The following is a 22,422-nucleotide window of genomic DNA, read 5'->3' on the forward strand; positions in this document are numbered from 1 at the left end:
GAGATCAGAGGTTGGGATCTGATGAGTTGCCCACACTGAGGGCGATGATGACATGAAGGCTGGGCTGGCAGGGACCGCAGGGAGATTGGGTTTTTATGAGCCGCCCAAACGCTTTCACAAAATAACATCAAGAGCAGGCGTTTTATGGTCCAGCTCGGCCTGGATCTGAACTGCAGTCGTGACTGTCTGCTTTCCCCCCCCCCCCTCATTCTCTCCCTCCCTTTTTTCGCTGAGAGATCAGCAGGAGACATGATATCCGTGAATGTTCAAGAGTGAAGAGTTTGTTTGTCACTGCCTGGGAGCTGATGAGCCGTGTAAGACTGTGTAAGAGTCTTCCCGTCTTCTCGGCTCAGGTTAGATACGGAAAGCAAATGGAAAACGTACAGAGGTAAATGAAGGCTCGGCAGATGCAAACACTGACGAGAGCGTGCTGCTGTCACTGTGGCTGTACTTTCTGACATGCCGATCCAGCCTGAAGCCAGAGAGATGAAGCTACACTTGCTGCTGTTTGCCTTTGTCTTGTGGTTTGTACAGTAGTCACACCTTGGCAAACATTTACATCAAACCACGGTCCATACGGACAATGTGCCCGAACTGACCTAACACAGAGATCTGCTTGCAAATGGTTATTAGCAGGTGTTAGCAGGTTTGCCATGATTTACACGCGCTAGCTGGTAAACAGTAAACTAGTACACGCTCAAACTCTGTTCTTTCACATTAATATGCATGCTGTATTTCATTTAGCTGGAGCCTTTCAGGAACTTTAACACTTCCACAGTGATCCTAAACTATGTGATTTCAAACGTTATGTGACTTAAATGATGTAACTGAATTGGTGGGAAAACATCACATAAGATGCTTGTTCCTGGTCTTCTTGTAACCCTAGATTGTGTGTTGTTCTAACTCATTAGCTTAAATGTGGTGTTTGCCAATTTTCTGTAAAGCTTATCCACCTCTTAACAGTGCCACACAGTACATGAGTAAATCATGGATGGGCCAGTTACAATCTTTGTTGAATTTGTCCTCTGACTGTGACCATCTACCCACATGGAGAGAGCATGACCAATTGTGTCCTCTCAGACTCTGGCAACTGATGGCACATTATGTAATTTTATTAAAAGAGAAATTAAAGTCAGAAAGAGATGCTAGAGCAAACCTTCAGTTTACAGAGTTTCCTAAAAGCACTGTTTTTCAAGCAGAATCATAACATTGTTTGTAACAACAAGACTCTTCCCGCAAACTGCCCTCCTTCCAACTTTGGTCTTTATAGCACAGAACACAGTACAGGATTTGATGGTGTTCTGAAGATGAGTCTTTTTCATGCTGAAGTTAAGATGTTCAGCTGTAGATCAGAGATAGCACACTGGTCTCCTGGTTCAAGCAGCCTCTGTGTTGTTGCCCAAGTTTAAATGCCAGACATTTCTTGTATTATCACATTAAGCGCTGTGGAAGGGGCCTTTATTCAGAGATGGTCACTGTAGGTGGGTTGGTATGCTCCGACCTCCTCAACCCTTGCTTTAATGTGGGAATAAGCTGTGCTCTGTGCGCTCTGTCTGTCTGTCTGTGTGTGTGTGTGTGTGTGTGTCCAGCCCAACAGGTTGCTCCCTGTTGGAAGATGTGGCTGTTAGCGCTGTGTCTAGCTGATGCGATTGCAGCACAAAAGCTGAGTGGCGTTAAATCCCTGGGCCGCAGCCGAGTGCACATCGTCTGCCCCCTCCGGAACCCTCTCAGCCTTCCCACCACTGACAGAACAGCATTTCTTCCAGCTCTCTCATTCTTTTTCCTTCTCTCCTACACACCAACATACACACTCAGTGTTTGTCATTTATGCCACATTTATGCTTTATATAACACATATATAGATATAGAATTATAACAGGGGGTGCATAAATGTCTTAAGGGTCCAAAACAGTGTTTATGGTGGGCTCAGGGATAAAAATAACAAAACAGAATCAAAAATAACCTTTAAAAGAACCTTTAAATAATCTTTAAAATACAATCTACTGGAGCATACATACTTCCACCTCCAAAATGAGCTTGTGAACAATTTGCACTGCCCAGTAAGGTGTCCTGAGCTCTGTTGTGGCAACAGTCTCTGTGGTGTTCAGTCATGTTTGTGGTAGTTCCAATGAGTACGGGTGTCGAATGAACAAAATACTCTAACCTCTTTCAGCCAAGTTCAGCTAAGGCTCCAAAGTTTTTTTGTGAGGCTTTTGACGTTTTGAGGCTTCATAATCAGTGCGATCTATTTGGCTTTGCTCTTTCACATTTCTGTGCCACTGTATTCATATCAAAATAGGCCACATATCAAAACAGTTGACGCAATACATTGCAATGCTCCTCACAACTACAGCTCCATCCTTTACAGTGTTAAAAGTGTAGAGAAGGAAAGGAACAGTGTAGAGTAGATGTAAGCTCTGTAACCCTGCAGAGTTCAAACGGCTGGACTAATGGAATGGTCTGAAAATGTTTTTTGGCCTTTAGTACATGTTGATGCCTGCGTAACACTCTGACCAACCCAGAGTGTTGCACTGCTACATCATACACCAAACACACCGACTGCCACTCTTTATTCACAGTTATTGAATAAACCCATGTATTCATATATTTGAGTTTAAATAATCTATCAGAAATTATCTTCTTGTTGAATCTGTAGTGATTCATTATGATAACGTAGAGCTGAGCGCTTGCTCTCTTTCTCTTTCTCTTTCTTACCCAAGTATGTCTAATGCAGCTGCAGAATAACTGCAGAGCAGCTGCAGCACTGAGGTTGGGGCTGTTTGGCTGCTAGTCTGCACTACTGTTAGTTCTGGTGTCCTGTGTTGCCTCCATTTCTGTCAATGACTTCAATCTAAATATTTTTTTATTTTGTAGGCTGCATTGCAAATTGTGCTTCATTTGAATCTGAATCTATGTAGATTATGGATTATGGCTGGTGGTCTGTGTGTAAAACCTTGTTTTTCCTATTTTTGGGGATATTCATGTTAGCTGTAGAGGTGCTGTCTTACCTTTTTCATTATTTGTATAAACCAAATGCTTACAATATTTGTGGGTCTTACACAAATTCTTCTGGTCTCTTCAATAGAGTATGTGTGTGTGTGGTTTTGAGGTGTGCCAGGTTTCACAAGGACTTGAGGCATTTGTTTGCTCACACCTTTGGTTCACAGCTAAATACTCGTTTGACTCAGAAAGCCGGTGTTTGCTTTCTTTGGTTTGATGAGATGAACCACAGTAGACTGGTTTATCCAAAACAGTTTGAGAATTTATAGAAAGAGCAGTTCTCAGTAAGTAATAAAACGCTAATTGAAATTAATTCTGTAGGACTTGGTTATATTCGTTGTACAATTTGATTTAGTTAGTTTTATTTCTTGATTAATTTATTCGTCTGAGCAGTGTCATTTCAGACTCGTGCTCTGAGACAGAGTTTAACTGGAAATGACGCTGAAGTTCTCCATACTACCGTCCTTATCTGTGAGCCGTCATGCTTGCTGGACTACACCCCACCCAGAGTTGTGCTATGTTTCTTGTATACTTCTTTAACTAAATATTAGCCTAATCTCTGACAAACAATTGTTTCCTACTTTGGTAGAAATGCTGTCATTTGTCCAGAGCAGCACTGTGAAAGTGGACTGTTGTGGTACTGTTGGAGAGCTGGTGGCTTTAATTACACTTATATAGGACCTGTATCAAAGTACAGGTTCATTTTAGATATTGCTTACAGTACAATAAAGACAGTATTTATTTATTTATTTATTTATTTGTCTGTCAGCTGGTTTATCTGAGATCTGAGATTAAAAGAGATGAATCCAGAGGAAAAGATTGAATGGGGGATTATTTAGTGAATGTGTGTTTGTGTGAGTATATGTATGCCAGTCTTCCTTGGCTCATTTTTGAAGAGATCAGACACGTGCTACATGTGATCTGCTCCATCATTCATGAAACATGACAGCTGCAGCCCCCCAGATCGCTTTCGTAATCCCTCTCTTTTCTTTCATCTGACAGCCCATCCTCCCCAGATCCAGGCTACCACCTCCCCCTGTAGCAGAGCTTTTCTGCATCCCAGGATGTTTCAGCGAAGCACAGACACAAATCTCACAGTACCACCAGGCTTTTCTTGGTGTAGGCTGAGGTAGGGGGGGCTTTTTACTCCAGGAGGTTCTTACAGAGCCAGTGAACATCAGCTCTTGAACATCTTTGGTACATTCTTACAGTAAAATGTTTCCATGGGCTTGCATCATGAATACAGATTAGTCTTGTGCATGTTGAAATATTAATACAACATAAATGAATGATCCAAATGAAGCTTGGTTAATCTTAGAAGGAAAAGGCAGAGGGTCAGACACTGAAAGCTCGTAATACACGTGTGAAAACAAACACACATACACACACTTGGCAGAATTCTTCAAACCAGATTAGTCTTATGTCTCCCTAGGAGGGTCAAGCACACCTCCCTCTCTTTGACCAGCATGTTAACAGACAAAACATTTTACATACTTTTTTGTGTGTTCAGGATTCTACGTGCATGTTTTAAACTCAGTGGTGTTGGTCTTAACACCACATGCAGTCCAACTTACTCCTTATATCATCCATCCATCTCTTTCCTCATCAGGGTTTTGGAATCATTGTGTGCAAGGCAGGAATACTCCCTCGATATTGTGCCAGTCCATCACAGTGTACCACACACATCAATTCAGTTATGTCTTCACATTTAGGGAGAAATTTAGTACAACCAGTTCACCCACCACAAGTTTTCGGAAGGTGAGAGGAAACTGAAGGACCTGGAGAAAACCCACCCCAGGCCCCTGGAGCACACACTATCTGCTGCACCACCATTCCCCTTTAAGTTATCGTGATAACATTTAAATATCATCATGTCGCCCATCCCTATAAACACCATGCCTGGAAATACCCCACTTTCATGAGGTTTTGAAGTCAACACTGCCTATAAAGCTTCTTCCCAAACCCCCTTAAAAAATTAAATCCACACTCAATTGCTTCTTATTGTTCGTCGTTTGATGTGTTTTAGCATCAGCATGAGTAGTGATGGCCACATTTGACCTGACTGCCCAATTAACGGCCATAACCTGTCTTCACTGTTGCTTGTCAACATGCCATGTTTTACTGCTTACTTCTAGAAGTCAGCCATAAAGTTCACTCTTAACATTCAAAAAGTATAATGTTCATTTGTGACCTTTTCTGTAAGCAAAACCAAAAATAACTTTTGGCTGCTAAATGGTAATGTCAACGCACTTAAAAAAATAAAGTAAAAATAAAAAAGTTAAAGTTGGCTTCTAATTACAATTCTGCATTCCACCTTAAGTGGTGCACAGTAACATTGTGTAGAATTGAGTGGTGCGTTTTAAAGGAAATGGGGAGCATCATGGTCAGGCAGGTCAGTCAGACTGGATTATAAGATATTAAACACCATAAAGATGTAAACAGTCATTTTAAAACATTTCTGCCAAACAAAATAAATAGTTTAGGATGTCTCGTTATATAAACTGCAAAAAAGACAAAAGTCAGTGATTTTAATGGTGTTTACTAGTGTTAATTGACAGCACATCTTAGTTTTGGAGCTGTGTAATATAAGTAACAAAGATCGTATCAGTATTGTCTGAATATCAGCATTGAAGTACTCTGATTAGATCAGGGGGCAATAAAACCTGAATGGGACATCCCAACTACTAAGTGTGATTTTTTTAAAATTGAAATCACATGAAGGTCAGATTTTTTTTTTTTTTTTTTTTTTTTTTGCATGTTCATTTCCTCTTGGCTGTGCATTTAGAGATTGATGGCTTGAGCCCTGCAGCTGTGCTTTAACCTACTGCTCTAATTGAATGGTTGGTCAGCCAGCGGCTCTGTGGGGACCGCATGCCTCTTTTTTGTGCTGCACTATCGACACGCTCTTGAGCCCTCTCGGCCCGTTTTCATCCGCTTTGGCTCAGTGCTTTCAGTCTGTGCTGAGCCCCTGAGCTTCTACCCCAGGTCTCCTGATTACGCCTTCAATCTCAGGCTGCTGCGGTGGGCTTGCGTGACATTTAAAAAGGTATTGTATTACCAGCCTGCTGTTCCACATGGCCCTGCTATCAGATGACCGTAATGGTGGGCATTGTGGGCTTGTATTAGAAGGACCATTAAATGCAGCTGGTGCTGTGGGCATATTTGTGAGATAGCAGCCTTGTTTTCTGGGGAGCTGAAAATCTACAGAAATGTGTGTATGATAGAAAGCAGTGATTTTAAAAACCCCTGCTGTTCTATGGAGCCTGGTCAATAACACCTGAAACCCCCAGTGTCCGAGAAATGGGCTGTTTTGTTTTTCCTGCCTCTCTCTGCCTCTTTCTTAACATCTTGCTTTAACCCTGAAACAAACAGGAATTGAACATGAACAGCATGCAATGTTGTCTTTGGTTTCAAACTGTATAAAATCTAGACTACAAAGAATCTACTACTGCTAAAGATATAGAGACAGATCTGTCCAAGTACTTGTGGTCCCCTGAAATGAACCACATTATTCTTTATAACTCTCCACCAGTCCGTACTGGTGTCGGTACTGATGTTTAATTATGTTTAAGGGGATGTTTTGCACTCTGGAAGAGCAGAGTGCTTAGGCACTGGTAGCCTAATAGAAAGAAATGTTAAAGTATTAGCATCTGCATCAGCAGATATGTACACAAAGAATATTGAACAATTGGCTCTGGGCCAGAGGTCCCATATCAGTATCCCTTTTAACTGAAATATGGATATGACAAATTAGAATTGACAAATTAGGAAAATATAGAAATCAATAATTACTAATAACTGGCTGGTAAAGGACTTCACTGGGTGGTAAAGGACTAAATGATCAGTTACATTAAAGAGGACTGCCTTAGTTTAGCCTGTGTAAATGTAAATACCCTTCATTTCACTTCATCCAGACAAAAAGCCGTACAATTCATAAGACTGCTTGTTTACTCATGGATGCACTGCACTTGAGTTTCTCCAAAGGCAGGGTATAATGCTATGTGTTGTCTTCTGTAAATGGCAGTGCAGCATGTTTAAAGGTAGAGTCGTGCATGACTGTTATTTGTTTGCTCTGATCCCTCTCTCTCCTCCTGTCAGCTGACTGACCTGCTGTGATATCTTTTTTTACTCACTGAGTGATCAGGGTGTCAGATGGAGTCATGCATGGCAGGCAGTGTCTTAGTAAGAGCTGTGTTGTCTCTGTCATTCTGCACTACAACATTTAATCTTCCTGCCATCTACACACTGCCGGACTGTAATCTCTTAACTCCGCCCCAACGTTGACGGTCATAAGTGGCAGGAGGGTGTTATATCTGCAGGCAAAGATAACATATGAAGTTTAATGGCAAAGAAACTGTACCATCTTTTATGGGCTTTGTGTTAATCAGGCGTGGCCAACATTGGCCAACAGTGTTCCTGCTGGGTTATTCTGATTAGCCTTGGGTGTCATGTGGCAAATATAGCAGTAAATTTGGGAATTGTGATGATATTTGTAAGACCTCCCATTTATGGGTGAGACAATCACTTAAATTCCCAAAGCACATCAAACCTTCACTGCTTTTGGGTGTCGTTGAGGAAACAAGCGTTTTTTTTTTTGTTTTGTTTTGTTTTGTTTTGTTTGCTTTTTTCCCCAATTGTTTCTTTCAAAATCAAGGATATTATAAATGAGCTGATCCTGCTTTTATTGGAGTAACTGTCTCTACTGTCCAGGGAAGACTTTCTACTAGAATTTGGAGTATTGCTGTGAAGATTTGATTGCATTCAGCAACAAGAGTGTTTGTGAGGTCAGAATGTTTGATTAACTCTCCAACTCCTCTCAAAAGTATTGAATGGCAGTACTTACTACAGGGTCAGCAATGGGTGCAAATTAAAGTAGCTGAATGCAAGAGGTGTCCATAAACATTTGCACATATAGTGTATGTAGAGTATTTGGAGAATGAACCTAAAGAACAGCAAACGCCTGTACTTCAGAGTGTGTGTGTGTGTGTGTGTGTGTGTGTGTGTGTGCCAGCCAAGACCAGGATGGGCCTCTCCACTTCCACTGGGCACCCCTCTGGACTCTGTGCCCTGTGTGCCATTGTTCTGTCTGTTGGCTGACACAAGCAATAATCCTGACATCTGGCCCGCGTCCAGCCTCGCTACTGAGCGCCACCTCTGAGCCCGCCTCCAGAGGCTTTCCCTCTAGTGACACTTCACTGTCTCATTTTCTTTCTTTCCCTCTTTATTTTCTCTCTCTCTCTCTCTCTCTCTCTCTCTCTCTCTCTCTCTCTCTCTCTCTCACACCTTTCTTTCTGTCCTTTCTCTTGTCAACCACCACCCATTTCTCTTTCATTCTGTCCTTCTCTTTTTCAGCATCTCTTCTCTCTATCTCTCTCTCTTTAAGTATCTTTCACATTTTCTTGCATCAGCTTATTTGTTTAATTTGCACGGTTTAACCCTCTTTAAAGCCATATTCCTTTCTTCGTCTCTGTGTTTTTGTGAGAGCCATGTGTCAGAGTTTCCTCTCGTTTCCTCTTTTCCCCTCCAGCAAGTTTCAGGGCAGCCCGGCTGTACAGGATGTCAGCAGACTGTAGCAGTAGGGAGACCGTATGAACAGAGCCGAATATGTGAAGAGAGGCGTATAAAGAGAAAGAGGGAGAAAAGAATAGGGAAGATAAAAGCTCATTTAGCGAGCGTGGAGGTTTTGTGGTACTCGTTTCTGTTTTCTGGTGTGTGGCTAGCTGAGGCATGACTGGCCTGTGGCTAATAAAATTAGCAGTGAGCGACAGTGAGGCTGTGGGGGCGGGGCAAGAGGGGGGCGTTAAGAGCAGCTCACGCTGGGAAATGTGTGTCAACCTCTGAGCCCTTTATCTGAGGCTGGCCTCAAGAGACGCAGACAGCCGCGTGAAATGGATATACGCAGAGTGGAATCCACTCAAAACCCCTCTCGGGGAGTTTAGGCGCGGGCTACTTTGATGGATGGAAAAGTGTCCTTTGGGTTCAAGTAAAGGTTTAAATGACAAGCCACTGGACGGTCATCCTATTAAATCATGTATATTATGGAGAGGAGCTTAGATAATCGTCTCTGCCTGTCAATTACTCTGCCCTTAGAGGAGATTAGGTCTGGACAGTAAACAAATGCATTATGCTTTCCATTGCCCTGCTCTGAATGCATTAGCATGGCATTGTGCAGGTGTATGGCACTTAGCCTGACTGTGCGAGTTGCATGAATTCACTCTACAGGTCACAAGCTGTAAAAGGCTCATCATATTCTTTGCTTTTTGATGTGATGTCCCAAAAAACATTTGCATTTGCCCATTCAGCGTACAGCAGTCCAACTTGCCCACTCATCTTACAGTTATATGGTAGTGATCAGACCGGTTATATTGGATGTTTTAGTCATGGAGGCACAGTAGCGAAAGCAGCCTGTTTGATTGTACTGGATGTTGACAAATGGACAAAAAATAATTATGGCCAATATCATGAGTGGACCTCAGTGGAAAAATGCATAAACTACAAGATACATGCAGGACATGGTTTACAAGAAGAAGAGAGCTCTGCTAATACTAATTGATCCTGATGTAACTGAGCATTCTGTTTGGAGCTTTCTGAAGGTTCTGGAGTCCTTTGTGTGATGTCGTCATGGCCCTCCCCTTCATCTGGCTGTCTCAGTCTTCCAGTTAGCTCTCAGCGGGGTGTGTAGTACAGGGACGCATAATCAATCACAGTCTCCTCTCCCAGAGATCACATCCCCTTCCACTCCACTCCTTGTGCAGCCATTAATTATGGACGTTCGGCTCCCTAATGTGGCAGGGAGCCTGGGATTGAATGGTAAAGCCACTCAGGCATCTCACTTTGCTTTAATTGTAAAGACGCTGATGCAGTGATGGTGATGCAAAGTAGTTTAATTTATAATTAAGATACTATATATATATATATTCATTTCACAAATTTACACTTACAAAAGTAAGTTAAGTAAGTCAGAAATAGAGGAACCTATTAAAACTGTCAGAACTGTCTACTCTGAGAATTGCTCAGATGTCTATGGTATTTACTATGTACCAAAACTAAAGTATCAAGGAGGAGAGAAGGGCGCTTGCTCCCACTGTTCCCCTTGTCGTGACCTCCAGGCCCTGCTGTATGATCCTGCTTGCCAGCTGTCTCTGCTCAGGTTCAGGTGAGGTCTGAACTGTGCACCCCCCCACCCCAGCCTAGACCCTTCCAATTACTGCAGATCTGCTCTTACTGCCCTATATTAGCATCCAGCCTGCCGCCTACTGTATGCACAGATGGCCAAGGGGCGACAAAGACAGAGCGAGTTTCTTCCTCACTTATTAGACCTAATTTACACCCTGGCATTACAGCACATGCTTATTTAAAGCTTTCTCAAACACCAAACTGGATATTAAAAAGAATGCAATAGTATTCACTTTTACAAATATCTACAAAACCCAATATAAATTGTTTATATGAGCTGTGAGGGTCCTTGTAGCCTTTTTGTTATAGAGGGAATGCATTGACGTCAAGTTCTCGTTGGAACACACTCCCTTTAGTCGGACTGAGTGGCAAAACATTGTGCAGCACGGCTGCGTTTATTAGGGAAACCACCAAACCCAGAATGAAACACGCGATTATCTGCTCAAGTTGGACTCGACAGGCAGTTGGACTCAACTGAGCCAACCAAATTACCAGAGAACGTGTGTGCTTTGAGCCTCAGTTAACTGGACGTTCCTGGCTACCCATCACGGTCCATGGACCATTGATGGGTAGCCAAGAACGTTCAGCTGACTGGGGCTCGAATCGCGCGCGTTTAGAGGATAAAGCCTCACATCTGAGAGCACAAAGTTGACAATGTTCTGAATGGGAGTGGTTTTAGATAGATAGATAGATAGATAGATAGATAGATAGATAGATAGATAGATAGATAGATAGATCACTTTATTTATCCCATGGGGAAAGTCAGTTTTTACAGCAGCAAAATCAAACAAGAGTTAACTGGTTTAATACACATTTAGTAGACCAGTTCATCCAGGTTTGCTTGCTTTCCCTTTTAATTGAACTTCACAACAGGTGGGCTTGTTTTCCCACCTGTTTTCAAAGCCTGACTTCACCAAACATTGAGCTCCCACACATTCTGGGTTCTATTCTGGATTCTGGTCTGGCAAATTACAGCATTTCTTTGAGCTTTTAGCTGTATGTAAAAGCAGTAAAAGAATAGCTCTGAATTCTTGTAGAATTCTGTACAGTGAATCGCACACCAGCTCATTCCCATTCTTGCATTAGCACCATTCACCCTAAATGCTAACGCTGAGACTCAGTCAGTCTATTTGCCACCTGTGGGGTCACGTGCATACCCTCCATTGCCAATTTAATGCTTGCTAAAATCAACCATGTTTAACACATTCTTTTATAGCTACTGTTGTGAGGTTGTGTGAGTTTTACAAATTGTTGGCTGTGTCCCATTTAAACATTCAGAGCTTAGGATTTTGTCAGAAATTACTAAAACATAAATGTCATGTATGCATGAGAAAGGACTGTTGGGATGGATCTGACGTTTGTGTTTTTTGTTGTGTAATCACAGTTGCTGCAGAGCAAGGCATTTGTGGACAGAGCACGGCTAGGTCAGTTCATTTGTTTATGTGAGTTTACACCCGTAGACCTGCTGACTAGCAGCCAGTCAAGGCACATTAACAGCTTCTAAGGAGTGCTAGCATGTTGGCAGATGAAAAGAAGCCAGGTTTGAGCTGAGATACCTCCGTTATCTCTGAGCATTGGAATCTTCCCCTGAGCCCTGAGCCTCAGGGAATCCTGTAAGCCTCTCATCATCCCCAGTCATCTGGGTGGGCCATTGCATAAGTGGGCTGGGATGGCCTGAGCACGGAATGCATGGTGGCCTGGCGCAAGATGATGATCATAACACTACTGGGGGTAGTGCTATATTTAGCGCTGGGAGTGAGAGAGTGAGGGAAAAAGAGTGGGCATGCGTAAAAGAAAGAAAATGAGAGTGAGAAATAGAGAACGAAAGGGGGATTTCAGGGGACGAGCTTTGAGTAAATTGTATGCATGAGTGTACAAACAGTGCACCTATTAGACAAGAGTGTGGCTTTTGCGTGACTTGAGTCAGGAGGCGTGGAAGCAGAGATTGAGGCCGATGGGGGGAGGGGCTGGTGTTTGAGTGTGTGAGTTTGTTGTTGGGGCCGACGGTTGGCGTTAAGGGGTGGATCTGTGTCAAGCTTCCACTTCATTTCCTCAATATCAGGTTTAGCCAAGGCAGAGAGGAGGGGGGCATTGGCTAAGGGAGCAAATGTGGCATTTCCTGCCTGGGCCTCCTCTTGTGGCCACTTCTGACGGTGCGTTTTGTTGTTGATTTATTTATTTTTTTAGCTTGGCCGAAACACATGCCAAATGTCTTTCACAATTTAGAATGGTGTTTCCTCCCAGCCTTGCTTAATCCCACAGGGACAATGCCTCAGGGAGACATTCTTACTAGAATACAGGAACTATTATGGGTTGTTTTGGGCAGCAGCACAGTGAGCTGCTGTTCTCTTCCCATTCTTAATTAGAGCCAAGAAAATGCTACCAGTGTTACTCCTGTTTTATTCATTTACATTTATGGTATTTAGCTGACGCTCTTATCCAGAGCGACTTCCAGGCTACTCGTATTACAGAGGTGGGTCAGTGTAGTGTTAGGAGTCTTGCCCAAGGACTCTTATTGATGTAGCGCAGCATAGTCACCCAGACCGGGAATCGAACCCCAGTCTCCCACACGGTGTGGTAACTCAGTGGCAGTGTAGTGGTGTTATCCGTTGCGCCACACCAACCACAACCATTTTATTTTATTCATTTTCACAGAATTCATTGACGCAAGATGTGATGCGTTGCTACATGTCCAGAGACATTTAGGCAATTATAGACTGTCCTAACTGCTGAAGTTCTAGGCCCATTATCCAGAAACTGTGATTAATTACATAGTAACCACTGTGAAGCTACATACACTGTATGTCCAAATATTTGTGGACGCCCCTTCAAATGAATGCATTTAATTACTTTAAGGTGCTGTCACAGATGAACACATACGTCTTGCCTAGTCCCTGTAGAGAAGTGTTGCCAATACAATAGACTTTGGAGCAGATACACATGAACCTATTGGCACTATGCTTAACGCCAGGTATGGGTTGGATGGGTATAATGTATGTATTCATTACCTATGTATTAACCTTTTCATTGTGTAATTTAGTACAGCTCCCAAGTGTGTATGTATGTGTGTGTGTGAGGGAGATATGCCTGATAAGCTGTGCTCTCATTCCCCAGCGTGCACACTAGGCCTGCTGAGGGCTCCCACTTTCACTCTTAACTGGAAAATCCCTCCTGTTTTAGAATGGAGCCCTTACATTACTGTGTGTGTATGTATGTGTATGTATGTGTATGTATGTGTATGTATGTGTATGTGTATGTGTATGTGTGTGTATGTGTGTGTATGTGTGTTTTAAAGTTGATAATCCCTTAAGTGTAATTAAATGGAGGCTCTCAGGCCTGATGGTTGCCTCTCCCCTCAGGCTCTTGCCCTCTGTACATGTCACTGTGCACATTCTGAATCACCGCTCTTAGATTAATGATTCATGTCTATCTTTTTTTTTTCCCCTGATCTCACTGCTCTTATTTTCTGCTTGTAGGGACAGCCTGATAAATGTGTGAGTGCACCGTGCTGGAGAGGTGTGCTGGAGTGGATGAGTTAATAAAGAAATTAACCAATTCACTTAAGATAATACATGTATGATGCTTCACCCACGAGTGTGGGTTTGTAACAGGTGTGAGGTTGGACAAGCCTCAGAGACCCCAATGGGGATTTGTAGTTTGTTAAAATAGCCAAATTTAAAGCATGTTTTTAATTTCATGCTGTTTATTGTGTATCTGTGAACAGTAACACTCCTAGGATGTATAATTTAATTGAAAACATTAGCATGTTGGCAAATTGGTTGTTTAGTCCCACTCATCTCTCGCAATATCCTCCAAGCCTGGATATCACTTTATTCAACCATTAATCATAATCGTTGCTGCATTCCATAAGTCGTGATTCTATAGAGGAAAAATGTGCTGCCCCATTAAGTGTCTTTGGAGCCATTGATGTGGCGCCATACACAAATGATCCCCTAATCGACCGGTTTTTGTTTCAGGTTTGGAGGCTGGCTGAGGCTTAAAGCAAAGGATTTCGGATCAATGCCAATGATTTGTTTCGTCCCTTTTTAGAACACAAGACATAACTTACTTTCTGTCACCAAAACTTCTCGAAATCTTTGTTATGGATACTGATCAGGATTTTGCCACTTCTGGTATGATTTGAAGATCTTCATGTGCTGTTTTATTACTTTGCTGCTAAGAATAGATAAGCTGCATTCATAACAGATATGGTAGGTGGGTGGTAAACAGGCTGGTTGAAAGGTAGGCTTAACGACTGATGAATTCTCATCAGTGAGCCACATGATGTTTTATACCCTTTGAATGATCTTTGTATAGGGATTCAGACTATGCACATTGTGTGGTTTTATAGTGGATTTGTGTTTCTATTATAGTCTATCTATTCTAGCCACTTTTTTTTTTTTATTTGATTGGCTGAATGTGTGGTTGGGAACGGAAGTGCTTTTGATGACATGAATCTTCCCATGCAACTGTTTGTGTCCTGTGAAATATCACTGTACAAAAACGAGTAGTTTCTTGAAGAACCTCAAGATTACTCAGAAAACTCAAACATTCCTCAATGCTCTTGGAGATTTCTGTTGGAACATTTGAAGAACCAATTTATCTATTGAGGAATATTAAATAACACTTTGAATTAAGGTTCCTAGAGGATCTTTAGGCTGATTTATTTGGATCCAACTATGAGGAAGTTCCCCCAGACTTAAGGATCTTGTGCTTTTAACAGTGTAGTGAGACAAAGTGAAACTGAAAGTATGGTGAACAGAAATGCTATATAAATTTTCTCATTCAGAGGACGTATGAATATGACTTCATAATTACATGTTTAATGAGCCTACCTGTTGTTCTTGAAACTCAGGTTCATAGTATTCAATTATATTGTTGCTGCTGGACAAAAACCTTGTATCTCCAAAACAGCAAAGGAGAAGGGAAAAATACTTCTTTAATTTCAGTTGACAAATTGTATTCCAAGTCATTTTGGAGCATTTCTGTTGGTCCAGCATCAGCTCTGTATAAAGAACAACTAGATTCATATTATGTTAAAAAGTAAAAATGGCAAAAATGGAGATAAGTTTTTTGTCAGACAGGGATGATATGAAGAGTTGGTATTTGAAAATCACTGATTGGACTCAATGTGGACTAAAATAAAGTAAAAAAACAGCAAACAAACAAATTTAAGCCTCTACAGATTGCTGTAATACTGAAAGTTACCAAGTAAAGAATTACAGCAAATATCAATATTTATGTATTGTATTCCCACATATCTTGCCTGTTTTTTAGTAATGATATTCTTATCTGTTCAACTCTTCTGCACCATGCAGAAGCTGGTCCAAAGGAAAGGGACATATTAACTGAAAGCTAAAGCATTGGTTTACAGGCTCTTGCTTGATATATTAATACAGCTAAATAGTCTCCTACAGTGTTGCCCGTGTTTTGATAATTTTTTTGTGGTAGTATCCGGGGATGGATGCCTGGGAAATGAGTGGCTTTAGCCTTTAGTGACTCAGCTGGAGGACATGTGTTCTATGTGGCACCTCTCTGACTGTTCGTAAACAAACGGCTTAGTCACTACTGATGTTCTGTTCTCCACTCTGCCGGCCTGACAATTAAATCAGGGTTAATTCCCCTCCATCATGACCTCAATGTTAAACTGCACTCACTGTCATGTGCTCATAATATAGACCTTCCAGCTCTCTAATGCCTGTGTGTGTGTGCGGGGGTGGCGACGAAAGCCTGTACAGCTCTAACTGCAGGAGCGGCAAACTGCAGGAATCATGGTATGAGGTGATTTATTTAGGTCAATAGAGGAGTCATTGAGTGTTAACACACAGTGTTTCTGTTTTTCTGAACACTGAGCGTTTCTGCTCCATGCTGGTCGGTTTGGAAACGGCAGCTGTGAGAGTGACTTTCTGCATCCGTTGCTAATTAGGGAGCAGGTCTCTACATTATTTATCAGAAGTGTGATCAATTATTTACTGACTGATATAATGAATAGGCCTGTTTTCTTTATGCAAAAGCCCTTTCACTGTACGAGCATTGTTTGTTTGGCTCTCGATGAGGTCAAGCTGTGTCTGTATCTGCTTCTCTGCTGTGTCCTCCCCCAGCCTGAAAGGATAGAGAAAACACACACACACGTACACGGATACATGCAGGATTGCAGTACAACAACCGTTTGATAGGTGGTTAGAGATGTTCAAAAGCATCTAACATAATTATTTCAATATGACTGAAACCTAGATTTCATTAACAGAGCTGAACAGGGAGGAACTTTTTTCCTGCCTGTTGCCCCCTGCAGGCTGAGAGCCAAAGCCCAACTTGTAAAACCTGGAATTAGTGACTGCAGATAAGCTTGATTGTCTTAATGTCAAGCTCACAAATAGCCCCTGCCGACTTGAAGTTATGCCAGCTGCCTCATTAAGACCGAAAGCAACAGACAAGTTCTCCTTTAGGGAGGATGTTGCTGTAATGTGTTAATGCAGTAAGGTTGTTTGGTGTACAGTAGGTCAAAAGTGCATGAGCCTGTTGTTGCATGCTGACATGTCTTTACATGCTTTGTGTGAATAATGGACTGTAGCATGGAGAACTGGCACTCAGAAAGTCTTGCTTCATTTGGTTTATTGTAAATGTTTTTACGATTGTCTGGCAAAGTGAAGTATCTTGAAAATATACAATAAATGAGCAGGTTTCACAATACTTTTGTCCATATAATGTAGTAGATTAGAAATTCTCCAGAGCATCAGCATGAAGAATGACTATTCTAGCATATAAGTAGGTGTTGAGTGCTGAGGTATTGAAATGCTCACTCTTTGTATTTAATGCCTCATGTCTCATATCCAACATATGCTTCATAACTAAGGGTGTGCACACAGGAATGATGTAGCATCACAGCTGAAACTATTCTTGGGCTGGAAAGCAGACGGGCCTGTTATCAAGGTGCGACTGCCACCAGAGAGACTTTTCTTAGTGAAGAATTAGCTCTTTATTAGTCAAAGCCAGTTAGAGTGCAGGCAGGGCCAGTGTTTGGGCTGGTGTGAGATGTGCTTGTGTGAGTGTGTGTGAGTGTGTGTGAGTGTGTGTGAGTGTGTGTGAGTGTGTGTGAGTGTGTGTGAGTGTGTGTGAGTGTGTGTGTGTGAGTGTGTGTGAGTGTGTGTGAGTGTGTGTGAGTGTGTGTGAGTGTGTGTAAGCTGGAGAGAGAGTGAGAGAGAGTTGCCTGCAGGGGAATCTGTTTCTCTCTCTCTCTCTCTCTCTCTCTCTCTCTCTGTCTCTCTCTCTCTCGTAATACCTCCGAGTGCGCTTCTGCTAGTAACGTCACTACTTCCTCGTGTGCTGCTGCCGGTGGCGTAATTACATTATTTTAAGGCAAATCTGAATGAAGTCTGCTGCTCAGTACTGCGTTCTGGATTAATTGTGTCCTGTCGGATTTAGTTTTTTTGACCTTTGTTTGGCCAAGACCATCTCAATGTCGACAGGTAAGCTCCAGGAGCCTGGCTAATGGCCTGTACCACATGGCAAATAAAGATGTTGCCAACGTCTGTTAAGACGTTTAGATCAGCTGCTTCAGTGTGATTTACACTACTTTTTAAGCACTGAAAGGTTTGTGATAGGCATATATGCTGGGGTTGTCATGATGCCAGAATCTTAGTTCTTCTGGGCAACCCTTAAGCTGCTTGGAAGATCATTTCAAGAGAAAGGAGTTTCTCCAGGAACCTAGAGCTGAAGGGTCTAGAGAGGCAGGGAGAATTTCTGCTAGAGCTTGTGGACTAAAAAAAGGTTATTTTAGTAACCTCATTACATTGAAAAGGTTTTTGCAAGTTATTTGAGTATTTGAGATCTTTATTTTTGTACATTGTAGTATCAATGCATGATTCTAAATGATGCTATGGCTATCTTCTAAATTCAGTCCCTTATTTGATTAAAAGAAAAATGCTGGGAAATGCAGTGTCAGCTTGGTGCTAGCCCATTTCAATAAATAATTAAAAGTATTAAAGCTAGTGTTGAAAGCTAGTGTATTGATTTGTTTGACAAATTGCAGCATATATCAAATTGCTTGGAGTAACTGTAATACATATTTCTTTTTGCTTCAGTTTTGGTCTAGTGTTTTAATAGAATGCAGTTTAAGCTAGACTTGTTATTATTCATTATTATTAACTCTTTGCTTGCATTTACCAGCAGTACTGAAATTAGGTATGCTGTGTATAGATGTGCAAATGCATACACACAGTTGAAGATGATTTTTAAGTTGAAGATTGAAGATGATTTAAGTTGAAGATGATTTTTCAGTGGCACAAGACTGATCAACAGTTTGCATCAGATCAAGTTGCAGAAAAGATTCAATCTAACTGCTGGACGTCTGATTAGTCAGATAAATCCCAGGCTGAGTGTGTAAAAAGGAAAAGTGACAGAAAAGGTAAGTAATTATAAGGGCAAAAAAACCTTCCCCTGTCTGTGGTTGTATGTTGAATCAGAAGGAACATCATGAATGTTTAGACTGCAGAGGGATGAAGGCTGTGGCCCATCATGTCATTAAGAGTTTCACTAAGCTGACTGAACAGGCTAGATGAACAGGCACTGTTTTTCAACCTTGTATTTATCTGCTGTATCTACAGTGCACAGTTGGCTCAATGTGTTTTTTTTCAGTGCTGACAGATGCAGCAGATTCTCAGTACAGTCCAGCACTATGGAGTGGATGGTTTCTTTCTGAGCAGTGTCTACTACAGCCTTTCTGTTAAAAATTGCTCTGTCGGAGGCATTCGTAAACATGGCACAGATCCCATCATCTGATGAGCTACATCTAGTAGATTTTTCTAGATGTTCTAGATAGTAAATGTATAGTTTTCTTTACAGATGTATGTACATCTGTAAAGAAACGCATGTATAAACTTTACAGGCTTAGTAAACAGTATAACTATGCAAAATATTAATAGTGATATTAGTTGAGTCATAATTTCACACCCTGTAACGATCACCAGTCATAAGATCTGTGAACACATTTATTATTTCACCATAGAAAATGTTTTCTTGTGGCTTTGTTTGCTTCTGTATACACTGAAATAACCGTGAACAGGAAGCTAATCAAGCATCAAGCATTTTAACAGACTTTAGCAATAATGATCGAGCGTTTGGGTGAGACTTGCAGCTGTTCCATGAAAGTTCACCTGACATCTAAACTGTTGCCTTTGGATGTTGATGCTAGACCTGCCTCTCTGTCTGTTGTTTCAGGGTATGAAAAGACGGAAGACGTGTCGGAGAAGACCTCCTTAGCTGACCAGGAGGATGCCCGACTAATATTTATCAATCAGCCCCAGTTTACAAAATTCTGCAGCAACCGTGTGAGGTAAGGCTGAGCACACCGAGGGCGTGTTTTAACCATATCGTTTTTACCATGCATTGCAGAACGTAATTTTTGGTTGGTGAGCCCACTGTACTCAGTGGGGCCAAAATGGCTTGGATGTGAAGTGTAAGTAATCCTTCAATGCTGTTTCCTGTTTTGTTGTTTTACACTGTTGTACACTGTATTACTGACAAAGGTTTTTTTATTATTAATGGCACTATTTTGGTGCCATTTATTTTTGGAGCCAGTGGTTGTATAAAGAGCCAGTGCTTTGCAGAAGAATCCTCATTTTCAAGAGGAGAGTAAATGTGTCGAGATTGTATCTGGTAGATTTTATACAGTAATGGGCTAATGAAAGGTTGTGCCTCAGCTTGGGTTGCGTTTCCTGTTTTGTGGTCCAGTGCATCATGTTCTCTTAACTATGTGCTTGTTTCTTGTTTTAAAGGCATTTTATTGTGCTGAGTCTGTTGCTTAGAAATGTTGTTCTCAGTTCCCATCTACTGGTTAAGCAATTATTTGTTCCCTGATTTATAGTATTATAATATTAAACAAAATACAGGAAATTGCTTTGATTAATCTGCAATTAAAATGTCCAACATATTCAAAATGGTGACTTTACAGAAGAAGGCTAACTTTTCCAAAATCTTATCTTTCAATGGAAGTCAATGCAAATGGAAATGTAGCATTTTTATTGGTCTGTTTATCCAGAATAATTTACACAGTGTGCGGCGCAGCTGAGCAGCAGGCCCAAATGATGGAGAAAACTAAAAACGGATACATGTTTTTCATTGGACAGCAGCGTTAATGTCTTTCAACCAAAATATAATCATTATTGTAAAACTATAATAAAGTTTTACAATAGAGAATAACTTATGTCCCACATTTCCCAGCTCAGTGGAGACTGAGAGAGGTGATATTTTGGATTTGCTTCATGCAGTGAGTGTTGTGTACTCTATAAATGGAGGCGTTTTTTTTTCATTCCATCAGACAAGGGCTGCAGGTTTTTCCAGTGTCACATTTTAAGCACACAGATAGTGGTGTTGTGTAAGCTAACATTGCCATATTACACTAAAACTTTTCACTGATCAAGCAGAAAGTCTTTTAGAGAAGATTGGTCGGTCTTCCTACGACGCCTATTAGAGGATGAATGCCGTTCATGTTTTTAATCTCGGTTTTAGTTCACATGTGTAGGACTGGCTTCAATTTTACTTGTCTCTGTGTCATTTCCTGATCTACTGTATTTAAATACAGGGTTGAATGTGGAGCATGATTACAATGTGGGCTCCAAGTGTGGGACTGCCTCTGGGGCAGTAGGTGTGTCACATACAGACGCACTGCAGCAAGCACATCTTCCACCTGGCTGAGAGAGAGGGTAAAATGAGAAGGGGAGAGAGAGAGGAAAAAGAAAGAAGGGCAGACAAAGACTGAGAAAGAGCAAGATAAAGAGTGAGTTAGGGTATGAGAGCAAGTTGAAGAAGGAAATTGTAAGACTGGGAGAAAGTGAGAGAGACGTGCAAAAAAAGGAAAAGAAGGGACAACAAATAGACAGCAGGACAGCGACTGGAGAGGAAGACGGGGAGATAGAAAAGCAATGGAAAAAGGCATTTTTCTTAAGGAAAGAAGGAATATGTAAGAAGGAATGTGTGGTAAAAAAGAGAAAAGGAGATGGACAGAATAGATAATGAGATAAAGAGAAGAGATTAGTGCTGTTGGCACTTTACCCTGTGAAGGAATTGTTGCTGAGGATGCAGTAAAGTTCAGACTCCTGCAGTAGCTCTGGGTGTCCAAATTAAATAAGAGGCAGGAGTGATTGATGACAGGTATCCAGCTGCCCTGCTCTCCACATCACTGTTTACAATGCGTGACAGAACTGCTTCTGTCATTAAATCATTACAGCCCACACCCATACACCACTACAGTCACACAATTGGTGAGATGCATGTACGGTCGCAGAGGGAGCGAAGAACATTGATGGAGCCTAAGAATAGAAACAGAAAGTGAGAAAACAAGTTGCTACGTTATTTTTAATTTTCACAGTCTCACCTCCTTCAGTAGATACTGGATTGTTAAGGTGTGAACAATCTGGAATTTGTGCGTGACAGGTGCTAAAATATGCATGAGCACACACTGTTAAAATTGTCTTGATTCTAGAGGTGCATATCGTTGGACAGCATATCGTTTACAGGAGAAGGCAAAAATGATCTTAACTTTGAATGTAAGCCAATGCAAATGGAAATGTAGCATTTCTATTGGTCTGTTTTATCCAGAATTATTTATACAGTGTACGGAGCAGCTACAGGGCCCAAATGATGGAGGAGTTTTTTTTAACAGACAGCAGCACTCATATATATTCAAGAGCAAATGGGAGTAGAGCAAATAAGGTACTTATTTTAATACGGATAGGCCTGTCAATATAATAACATTAAATATGCAATAGATTGAATAATTTCAATCTGGAATTTGGCTTCTGCTTTTTTCCCATCCGTGCAGTGAACACACACATACACACCAGTGAAACACACACAGTGGACACAGAGCTCACATGCCCGGAGCAGTGGGCAGCCATTGCTTCTGCGCCAGCGAAGCTCAAAGGCCCAACAGTGGCAGCTTGCAGAGCCCGGGTATCGAACCCACAACCCTGTCATTAATAGCCCGGAGCGCTTAACCTCTGAGCCACCACTGCCTCCAATTTAAGATCTTCAGTTACACTCTTTTAATTAATTTTTTAAAACTTATTTTTAATTCAGACCTTGGAGTTTGAATGTAAAAAAAATAAAAATAAAATAAACTCTCTGGCTCTGTTGAGACAAAGTGTAATTTTTTTTTATGTATTTCAGAAAGTCGTTCTGTTTTAGTCTTTCAGTCGTATTGATGTGTTGGTGACTCTCATTGTTATGTAAACAAACATGCACATATAC

General features: G+C 41.4%; 1 protein-coding gene across 1 annotated transcript in view; it reads left to right on the forward strand.

Annotated features, from left to right (window-relative positions):
• The window catches only part of atp8a1 (ATPase phospholipid transporting 8A1), a 128,486-nt gene that overhangs the window by 4,531 nt on the left and 101,533 nt on the right, over nt 1–22,422 (forward strand). The window contains 1 exon segment of the mRNA XM_072664330.1: nt 19,393–19,507. Within this exon segment, the coding sequence (XP_072520431.1) occupies nt 19,393–19,507 (115 nt within the window).

The sequence above is a fragment of the Salminus brasiliensis genome, chromosome 19 (genome assembly GCF_030463535.1).
Source record: "Salminus brasiliensis chromosome 19, fSalBra1.hap2, whole genome shotgun sequence".
Taxonomy (NCBI): Eukaryota; Metazoa; Chordata; class Actinopteri; order Characiformes; family Bryconidae; genus Salminus; species Salminus brasiliensis.